At 33.1% G+C, this 11,210-nt stretch overlaps 1 protein-coding gene across 1 annotated transcript; it reads right to left on the bottom strand.

Moving 5' to 3' along the window:
• Positions 1-7,348: 7,348 nt before the first annotated feature.
• On the bottom strand, positions 7,349-8,254 carry LOC133871695 (uncharacterized). The gene has a single exon (XM_062309114.1). It carries the CDS (start codon positions 8,252-8,254, stop codon positions 7,349-7,351), a length of 906 nt encoding a protein of 301 aa, XP_062165098.1.
• Between the last annotated feature and the right edge of the window lie 2,956 nt (positions 8,255-11,210).

The raw sequence follows: 11,210 nt of genomic DNA on the forward strand, positions 1-11,210 counted from the left end.
CACATATCCTAACAAATAGGTGGGTTGCCTAAAACTTACTCGGACCAAATGGGTCTCATATGGGTTCTTTTATATTTGCTAGAGATCTCTATCTGAGAATTAGATTATCCGTTAATGTCTCTAATATATATAATAAAGTCTTAAATAGCAATAGTAAAATTAAATTTTTAAAAAAAGAAATAAAAAAAAATAAAACCCTTTTAAAGCCCCAATGATGGTAAAATTTTTAGTCAATACTCTTTAATTAAGACATCGATTACGATGAAAATAATTGAATTTTATGATATATATATCGAGACTTTAGGAAGAAAAAAATATGAAAAGTCACATTAATGGCCCCCATAAAATAGTAGTTAAACTCATAACTTCACCTCAACTTAAAACCAACACGTAGTTTAAGTTCGTTCAATAAATAATGTATAGAATAAATTAAGCAAATTTCATTTCGCGCAACTTAAATTATAAGTAAAAATAATTATATTTTTATAACTCAATACAAAATATGTCATTTCATTTGGAAAAAAAATAATAAAAAAACATTTTTTCAATAAAATAAATATTAATATTTAAATATACAAAAGACTCTTAAATTTGTGGCCTAGGCCTCAAATTTATATTGAGCCGGCCTTGTAATTGCTCTTGCCTTCTTGTTTTCTTTCTTGCCACGGCTATATATGAAATTCTTTCTAGGCTCTCCCTCTTTTTTGTTTTATGTTATTTTCCAATTGGGAATTGAGAATCTTATTGCCACGGCCATACGTACATGGACATTATTGTACCTGTTGGCTGTTGCTATTCCTAGATCTAGGAAATTACGTTCCATTGAATAATTTCTTAGAAGCATTATTACATCCGCAAGGACTAATTAGGCCCATTTTTTTTTTAAGTATGTCATTTTTAGAACAGTACTCTCCATCCTGTATCGAAGTAGTAATCGAAAGTTCATGCCAAAAAAAAAAAAAAAAAAAAAAAAGAAGCAAAAAAGGATTGTTAATTGCGAGCCAGCATAAATAGCTCTAATGAATCAAAGGAAATATTATTAGGGTATAAAAGAAGGAGACAGAAGATCCCCACAACTCGATCCCGTCAATCGTCATGCATGTTGCCTCATGCCGAGAATAATTATGACGTAGAGCTGTTTAGAGATTCTTGAGTAAACTGTGTATTAATTGCTAATTAAAATGATGAATCGGATCACAATATTTAGTATATATATTCGGATCCGGATCTATCGATCTCATCATTCAAACGTGTGATTGTGGCATAATTGCAACAGTAGTCCAGAACTTTTACCAACAGTCTTGTGGATAATTTGACAAGCCAACGGTAAAGACTTCGTTTCCAAAGCAAATGTGTCGTGCTAAAGACTAAAGTGTGTGGCTTTGCTGCTTTATTAGTGCTGGGGAGATGGCCGGCTGGCATTATACATATAGATATCCGTAATCCGTGGCTTTCAGTACAGGCCAAAAATGATTGATTATTAAAGTCAAATAGCAGATCAATTATATGTTCATCTCTAGCCAATAAACTTATGATGTTTAAAGAGTAAAGCAATAGGGAGGGATGGGTGATCGACATGGTCCAATTCCAGGAAGCTAGCTATAAAAGTTTTTGCTTTTACAATCTGAAAAGCTAGATCGATAAGCATGGATTCAGTTCCATGATGGTGATTTGAATCCGATGATACCTCAAAAGGAGTTTTTGAGTGGAATTCCAACTCAATAATTCATTGTCTCTTTAGTTTTCTTGCTGTACGTTTTCGAGGTGCGGGGGTTGAGAAGGCATGGGCATCGTCCTCTTTTGTTTGCTACAATCCAAATTCCTAACAAAAGCTTTCCCTTAATTTGTCTGTACCATATATTATAACGTTAACGTTAAGAGGGACGGGACAACTACTGTGGCATTACGCTTTCTAGCTAATTTGCTAATATGGGATTTGGATTTCTTAAACTTACTGTTTGAAAAGTTTTTATGAGCCTATTTGTTCGAACAAGTGAGATCAAAATTTGCTTAAATAAGTTAGTCTCATACTAATTCTTTTATATTTAATATTCAAATTGTTAACTATTCGAATTAAACAACAAAATTATTCAAAATTTTTATTTCATGAAATGCAAGAAAGTGGAGAAAATAAAAATAAAAATTGAAGCAACTATAGGTACTTTGGTTTTAACGGCATAAAGCCAAAGCACTACATAACTACACCCTTCGAAACACGGGGGACGTGTAAGCAGAACTTTAGAAAAATATTTGATTACAACTTTTACAACGTTTTCTTGTAAGTTTTTTTTTAACTGTTCACAAAAATAAAATAAAATTTTACCTCTAAATTTTGTTTTTATTTTTTAGTTTTGCCCTCCAATTTTATTTTTTATTTTTTATTTTATTTTTCAATTTTATCTTTTCAAATCTCAAATACTAGCTCCACTCCTAAGTGAACTCATGGCTGATTCTTCAATTAAGATGGAAGAGGCCCCAAATAGCAAGAGTACAATTAAGACTAATGGCATTACGCTTTGTAAACATCCCTCTAGTTAGGGCACTAAACCTTCAAATTTGTTAATACGGGATTTGAATTTCGAATAATTTTTTATGTTCGAAGAGTTTTTATGATTCTATATGTCCGAGTAAGTGAGCAGACAATTCAATAGAAATGACCGCCTTGACCCCTTCCCCTTTCACCTGTACGTATTGCTAAAAAGAAAAAAAGGTGAGTCATATATTAACTCTATCATATTTGATATTTAAATTATTAGTGCAAATCTTTATTTCGTGTAATGCTAGAAAGTGAAAAAATAAAATAAAAAATTGAAGTAAATGTAAGTGCTTTTCTTTTATTTTAACGGCATAAAGCCCAAGCACTGCACCATTTAAAACACGGGAACGTGTAAATAAAAGTATAAGGATGTGTTTGAAATTACGATTTTGTAGGTAATAAGATCAATTTTAAACTAAATTGCAGACTATAAATCGTTTGAAAATTGTGATTTGAAAATACAAAAAATTTGTTTATTCAAATCACAAGTAAGAATGTGCTTTTTTGAAAATACATTATTTTAAATGTTAATTTGTGATTTTAAAGTCTAAATGCGATTTTGCCAAACACTTGGCTGCGTTTTTAAAAATCATTTTTTCAAATCGCACATTTTAAATCACACCTTTTGAAATCGCAAACTCAAACGAACCCTAAATTATTACAAAAATGTTTGCGTTAAATAATTTTTACTACAATTTCTTACAAATTTATTTTAATAGTACATGTTTCTTCACAAAAATAAATATTAGGTGGACTTATGGCCGATTCTTCTATTAGGTGACCGGTGGAAGAGGCATCCAAATAGTAGTTGATTTGATTAGGGTTATGTGAATTGTCACGCCAGTCTTTATAAACGTGACAAGTGTCGTGTAAACTGTCACGTAATAGTCCACATTTTAGTAGCTAACATAATAATTATCACATAAACTACAACACTAATCTATAAAAAAGCTTATAATAAAAATTGTAGTAACGCTCCAATCATTTGTATGTATACTTTGTCTTGTCTTGTCTGGTAAGATACTTAATTTGAAGGTCCAGACACTGAGAGTAGCCCAAAGTGGTCCTTTTTAATTCGGGCCATGTGTTTTTTGGAGTGTTGTATTTGTCCTTCTGTCGGTCGATCTCCGTTGACACAATAAAGTGGGTAAAGTTTGCAGGGAGTAGAGACGTTTTTTTGAACTATTTGAATTTTGGTGTGGGCATCATGGAAATGAATGATTATGTTGTTTTATGCATCCATGATTTGACATCGAATATCATAATTTAATCTCAAATGATAATAATATTGGCTCTACTCAAAGTAGCCAAATTCAAAACTGTGATCATGTGACCCTAAACAGGCTTGGCTCCCTTCAATTACTAGGAAAATAAATGGGCATCCGTGCTTTGATTACCTAACCATAGACAACTAGATAATAAGAAAGATTGATACAGAAAATCAAAAAAAATGAACATATATTTTTTAACCCACTTGAATTAGTTGATTGAGAAAATGATTTTTGGGGGACGTTTTACCATCCCTCAACCGACATTTTAAATTAAAAAAAATGATTTTTTTTTTATTAAAAAGTAACTTCTGATGTGACATCAAAAATTATTTTTTAATAAAAAAAAATATCTTTTAATTAAAAGGGCGGGCCAGGTCAAGTTACTGTCCCCTGCCAATCACTTCCCCTCCGGTTGAATGACAGATGAAAAACTCATCTGATTGAGATCGGATTACTGTTCATGCAGTCCAGCATAGGCCTGCAGTCTGGCGGCCCAAAATTACACTTTGTTTGAATGAAGCCCTCTCTTCCATGCAGTCTCATTATTAGATTTGAGATTAAGAGGGCGTTAGTACATTCTAGTGAGCTCTTCATTTCAAAATTTTCATCAAAATTTAATGGAAAATTTAAGAAAGTTTACTTCAACAAACTTTATGTAGTTTCTCTATTTTGGCTCTTGTCATAATTTCACTCCAAATTTGATTCACAAATTTCATGAGTTATTGAATATTTAATCATTTATCTCTTATTTCACTTCACTTTTCACTTTTCACTTTTTCTCTCTTCTCATTTGTTAAGAGTGATTGCTTAAAACCAATAAAAAAATTAATATATAGTTGAAGTAGATAAATATTTAGAGAATTTGATGTAGGAAGTTTGTTAAAAGTAAATAACAAAAGTAAATTTTTTAGCTAAAATTTGGAGAGCTCACTAGCTAGGGATGCTCTTAGGCACTTCAATTTTGTAGACTAAAAGTATAATTTTAAATTAAATAATATAAATTTAATTTTTTACGTATACTTTTTACATTTCAAGGAACACATGTCAATTTTATACGTAGGTTGCATGAAATTTCCTATAAACCGATTTGTAGAAGATTTATGTCCTAAAATGTATAGTTTAGGAGTACGTTTTTTAAAATTTCTAATTTAAAAACGAAGAAAAATCGGTGTTTTCAAGTCGGAGGCAATTAGGTACTTTTTTAAATGTCAAACTATGATTTTACCATATGTTTTATTGTGTTTTTAAAAATTGTGTTTTCAAATTGCACATTTTAAAAATCGTTATTTTTGAATCGCGCATCGTGGAATTGCAAACCCAAATACTAATAGAAAAGGCGGGATGACGAGTTGAGATCCCTTATTATTAGGCTACTTGAAGGCGAGATTGCGGACCTTGAAATCCAGGCAGCCTAGCTAAGAGAGGAAATTTTGGGGCCAATCTGCTTTGAACAAATAGGTCCAGCATCTTAAAATGCCTGTAACTAATAGGCCCTGCAACTCGTCTCTCTTTTAGACTGTTCAAATTTATGTAAAACCCGAACGCCCTACCAGCAGGGATCCTGATTGATTAGAGAGAGCCTAACAAGATCCCTTTAGTATTGCCCCAATTAAGTATCTTGGTGTAGAACTAACTAGAATCATGCACTAAGAAATAAATGCTTTTATTATTATTATTAGAGATATTGTGATCTTTATTATTTGAACAAAAAGAAAGGGGAAGGACGGCTTTTAATCAATAGTATAATAATTAAGTTCAATTATTTCATGATTGTAGAACTGCCAATCATGAGCTTAATTTGGAGTGCATGCGATGAACGTCGAGGGACCACTTGGGTCTCTTTATTCTCCTTTTGTTGAGAGCAAAACTTAATTAGCAAGCCCTGAACTAAAATTGGCTGTTAATCCTGCTACAGAGAATCCGGTTTAATTGTTTTATATATACTCCTTTTAGCCAGATGATTCTCTCAAAATATTTGTCTGAATTTAAGAGATATCGGTCAGGTAATTGTGAAATACTACTTATAAAACCTACATAACCGAATAAATTGTTGAGTAACCTAATTTTTATTTAGTCAAATAAGTTTCATAAGTAGTCTCTCACAATTATATACACAAATATTTCTCTTCAATTCAGACAAATAAATTGAGAAGGTCGGCTGCAACTCTAGATCAGAAGCCATGAATGAAGGAATGATTGGCTTTAATCATGGGGTTTACAGCGAAACCAAGTAACCAACTATTTTTTTTTTATAGAATTAATCAATTCTGTCTAACAAAGTAACAAACCATGTGCTGTTTTCCTTCGACAGGGGATGTTCAACAACGTGGCCATGACTTTAATATCATCTTCTGTGTCTTCAGCCATTAGCTGTTAACATAATTAATTTGTGATGCTGTAAATATTGTACCGTTGACGCCCATTAATTTACGTCTGCGCGCAGCGTCTGCTTGAATGCATGTATGATCACTATTATGTCTTCCAAAATAAAAGTGCAATCTTTTTTTTCTTTTCTTGCTTGGCCTGCAAAAAGAAAATATTTTTCTTGTAAAGGATTGATCAGGCAGAAATTTCATTAAGATTAATGTGGTTAATTTCTGGGTATTTGAGAAATTAATAGTAGAATTATGTTGATCATGGTAATTAAGGCTTGCATCCTGGTGCTACATATCATACGTTCATCATACTGGAATGATGTGACATTGGTTATCAATCGGCTCTTAGACTATTTTAGTTTTCTCGTTTTACTGTTCAAACGACACTATTTAATTAATTTAGTATCGTTTGAGCTCAAGTGACATTAATTAGTGTCGTTTGAATATTAAACGGCGTTATTCTAGATTTCCGACACTAATTAAATAGTGTCCTTTTTTGGGCTATAAATGACACTAAATCTCTTTTTCTTTTCTTTTTTTCTCTTTTTTTTTTTTTTTTTTTTGTGTGTGTGAAGTGCCAATAAGATGGGAGTATAGTATTTATTATACTTAATAATATGTACGTCTTTTCTTTACCACAAGTTGTGTTATGGTTTTTGGAAATTAACATGAAATGTTGTCCTTTTGATGTGCCTATATGTTTCCTACATATTTTATTTGTAGCATTCGCACAGAGTATGCAGTGTTCAAACTCTCTCTTCTTTTAAGGCATGACTGAACACATAATTCTCATATATATTTAAAAATGCGTATAAGAATCACATACATAGAGATGTAAGTTATGATCACATGCTCTAAAAAAAATATTTTAATGAAATATTGGGTATGAGGAATTTTTTCCCACCCAATTTTGGAGGAAAAGAAAAAATGTGATATGGACGACAATAATGAGCAGACAATCTGAGTAGCAATTGTCTCAAATCTTTAGAAGCAGACATTAATCAGTTTACAGAAAATATCCACTGTACATGTAACATAAACCATTCATTTCAATCTCCGTTCAGCCATGGACCTAATTATCTTTAATTTTCATTTCTTCTGCTCGTAGGAATCAGGAAAAAAGAAAAAGAAAAAGAAAATATATTACATCTTCCTAATGCCTACTGTTATAGTGTGAGAGTGTTTAGTAGTGAAACCCTTGCGTTGATCAAACTCCTAAACACTCTCTCACTACCATTTTCAATACCACCAATACAGCCCTCCAAATCCTGCATTTTCTTCAAACCCATCCTCACCTCCTCATCTGCCTGCTTTCTCAAACCCCACAAGCTCTCCACCCCAACCTGTTGAAATTCTTGAATACCCTCCTCCGCCTTCACTTTCTTTGCCTTCTTCGACAACCGTAGCCCCATCCACGAAGATTTCCTCGGCGCAAACGAAGCCGCAATTCCATTAAAAAGCTCTATCGAAACCAACACAGTCACTTCAATGGCATCTCCAATAACAGCCACCAACTCGGCGTCACCAACCGGAACAATAGGCTCCGGTCCTGGAACACCGACGCATCGCACGGCGGACACGAGCTTTCCCATTTCCTTAGCCATTTGCTTCCGAGCTTTCACGTACAAAACAACCCTCTTCTCGTCTCTCTTTCTCATAGCCACCTGCGCCGCCGACTGCTCATCTTTCCATCCCAAAACCAATGTTTGGAAGATCCCGTATACGTCAACGAAACGAAGAAAATCCTCTAGGAGGTTCTCCACCCACAGGGGCTGACACCGTTGTCGTAGCGTTTCTTGGGTCTGAGGGAGTTGAAGAATGTCGTCGAGGTAGTCGTGGACGTTTTTGAGACGGCTCAAGCCGTCGCACAGCCAAGCCGAAGTTCGGGCGTCAGGGTTGGAAGCCCAGGATTGGAGCTCGCTGATCCCATCCTTGAGCTGGGAGATCAAGGGGTGAGATCTGCACGGAAGACTGATGGACCTGATGTGATGAGAGATGGGTGGCTCAGCCGTCGATGGACGCTTGGGATTTTTGTTAGGGAATGAAAGGGAGCGTCGAAAAACGCCTACCATTGTTAGTTTCTGATGCACTCAAACGCCTCTTTCTGTAAGTTTTTGTGTTTATGTTTGTGCGTGGTGAGGTGGAAGAGAAAGGAGAGAGGGTTTATATACAAGGGTGGACAAGTACAACTAAGGCGCACGAGGGGAAGACTGGATCCGCGAATAAGTCCAGGCTGTTTGGGCGAAACAAGTTGGAGATCAGGCGTTGTAGTATTTCGAGAGGGGACACCACGTGGGTTTGACACGCTGGCTTTCTTAACTTAAGACTGTGGGGTCAACCTTTTTACATCTCATTTGGGGCCTGCCCGAGTGGCAAAAAGGCACAGGCAGCTAGCGTGGACATAACGAGAACAAGCTCATGTTAATTAAGGGAGGATAGATATGTGTTAGTTTTTTTATTCTTCTTATTTGTAAAGGAAATTTTGGTACAAAGTTGGGCTAGTATTCTTTCACCTTGTTATAGTGTTAAGGTAAAAAAGGGTTGACCTTGCTATAATGATTAATAAATATGTCAAATTCGTGCCAATCTGTTTAACTCAGTATAATTAATTATGGTTACAAATATCAATTATCAAATTGCTTTTGTTATGAATCAAACTGTGAATGTCTTTAATTTATGTATTTTATGCTTATAAGATATGAAATTATGTTAATTATGCTAAATCAAGCATTTGTGTCAACTCAACTTATTTGTATTAAACAAATTGTATTTGCGTCACTCGATTAGTTTAGCATGCCATGTCAAAATTGAGAGGTTTGATATAATTAATTAAATAGGTCATGTTCGTGTCAATCCATGTAATTAGGAGAAATACTAAAAAGTACCCACAGATTTTTATTTTACAATGTCTATAATAGTTCTATCTAATTCTTGATTTTTGTTTTTAAGTGGTTAATATAAATAAATAAATAAAATTAAAACACATTGCATCAACTAATATGAAATAAGTATAAAGAATAACATTGCTATGAGTAGCTAGCGGGAGTATTGCACTGATATATATATATATATATATATATATATATATATATATATATATATATATATATATATATATATAAAAATCCATTTTGTCCAACGTCTCAAAGTGGCTCATAAATAAAACCAAATGATGAGGGGTTGGATTTATAAATAATAAATTATGACAATTAATTCTATTTTTCTATCTAATCAATAATAGGAAATAATAGGACATGGGCCATGAATTTATGGATTATTTGACAGCGCAGTTGGATTTATAAATAATAAATTATGACAATTAATTCTATTTTTCTATCTAATCAATAATAGGAAATAATAGGACATGGGCCATGAATTTATGGATTATTTGACAGCGCACTGGTATTGTTTTGATTACTATTTGCTACTCTGCCGGTTTTCTGTTAACGCGTCCCGGCTCGTGGGTCGTTCTAAATCTAATGCTTCCCCGTATCAACAGCATTTAGTCATTTACAAACTTGAAGAAGGTTACATTGGGGTTCATTAATACCACGCAGAAATTAATTGGAATTTTAAGTAACTGACATATGACATTAGAATATGTAATTATGATATGTAGTGAGTTAATTATATACTCTAATTAAGAACAAATGTTTTAATAGATTAAGTAAAAAGAATTTAATTGAAAAATATTGTCCAAAATATGTATCACGAAAACAACAATTTAAAGTAAGCTCTAAAATATTTTAAAAAAATGACTTAAAATTTTATTTGATAAATATAAATGACAAGTAACTTCTACTCTAAACTTTTATTTAAAATTTCGACATAAATCTGTCAAAATGTCAAATTAGTAATAATATCACACGTACTCCGTATATATAATAATAACAATAAATGTCTATTATTTTTTATTTTTTTTCATTTTGTGATGGTTATATTTATGTTGAGTAATATATGCTACTGATCAGACTCTTCACAATGACAAATTGTTTCTGGAGTAATAAAATCCATGAATATTTCAAACACAGCTAACTACGACCGGTGACCACGTACAGTTGGAAGTCAACAGCCAAACACAGCTTCAATGTAAGCAAGAAATTAACAACTACACGTACGCCAGCTCGCTCCGACCTTTCAAGCTGACCAACGACCACGTTGTATTTCTCATTTGTCAATGTTTTCTCTTAAATAAATAATAGCAACTCTTATTTAGTTAATAACTAAGCTCCCCTAGTTTTGGAATTCGAGAAACTTGGTAGCAGCCTACCAGACATGACAGATAAGCTTGGAAGAAGTTGTTCTCTTTGAGATAAGAATGTGAAATGGAAGTCACGAGATTCCTTGTCCCTTTGACATAACGGTGTATGGTATTGGTAGCATCCATGGAATTGGAACACCTCAAGTTTTGTGGAGGAAGAAATTATATCGCTATATATACACATTGGCATTGACTCAGCCCACGTGCAGATGACTAGGTGTTACATATATTCACTAATATTAAACTTAAGAATGTGTCACATTTTTGTCACTTTTATTTTATATACTACTCTTTTATCTCATTTTTATTTGCCTTTGCTTATTTGTGAATCTACACTTGCAAAAAAAAAAAAATCTAAAAATTTATTGATAGTGCCACATTAATAAAATGAGATAAAAATTAAATATAAATAGGAATATAGCATTTTTTTTTTCCAGATCATTCAAGAATCAGGACAGTATACTTTTATACTGAACTTGGCTTCTATTTAGTTTCAGTTGAAATTAAATCTGTTGAAATTGTATTACATAACAAAATAGTGAAAATACGAGAGATCAGGGGCGGAGCCACACTTTGGCTTAGGGGGGTCTCCCAAAAGAAAAATATTAATTTTTACCCTTATTTTTTAAAAAATTTATAGTTTTGGCCCTCCAATTTTTTTTTTTTCAATTTGACCACCTCCCAAAACTTAAAAGCTGGCTCTGCCCATGCGAGAGAAACATGTCCTAATTTTTCACGTGATGTAGTTTCAACTAAAACTACATTCA

This window comes from Alnus glutinosa, chromosome 6 (genome assembly GCF_958979055.1).
Source record: "Alnus glutinosa chromosome 6, dhAlnGlut1.1, whole genome shotgun sequence".
In the NCBI taxonomy this organism is placed as follows: Eukaryota; Viridiplantae; Streptophyta; class Magnoliopsida; order Fagales; family Betulaceae; genus Alnus; species Alnus glutinosa.

Coding starts and splice junctions, on each gene's coding strand:
- LOC133871695 (XM_062309114.1), bottom strand. CDS start 8,254: ATGGTAGGCGTTTTTCGACGCTCCCTTTCATTCCCTAACAAAAATCCC.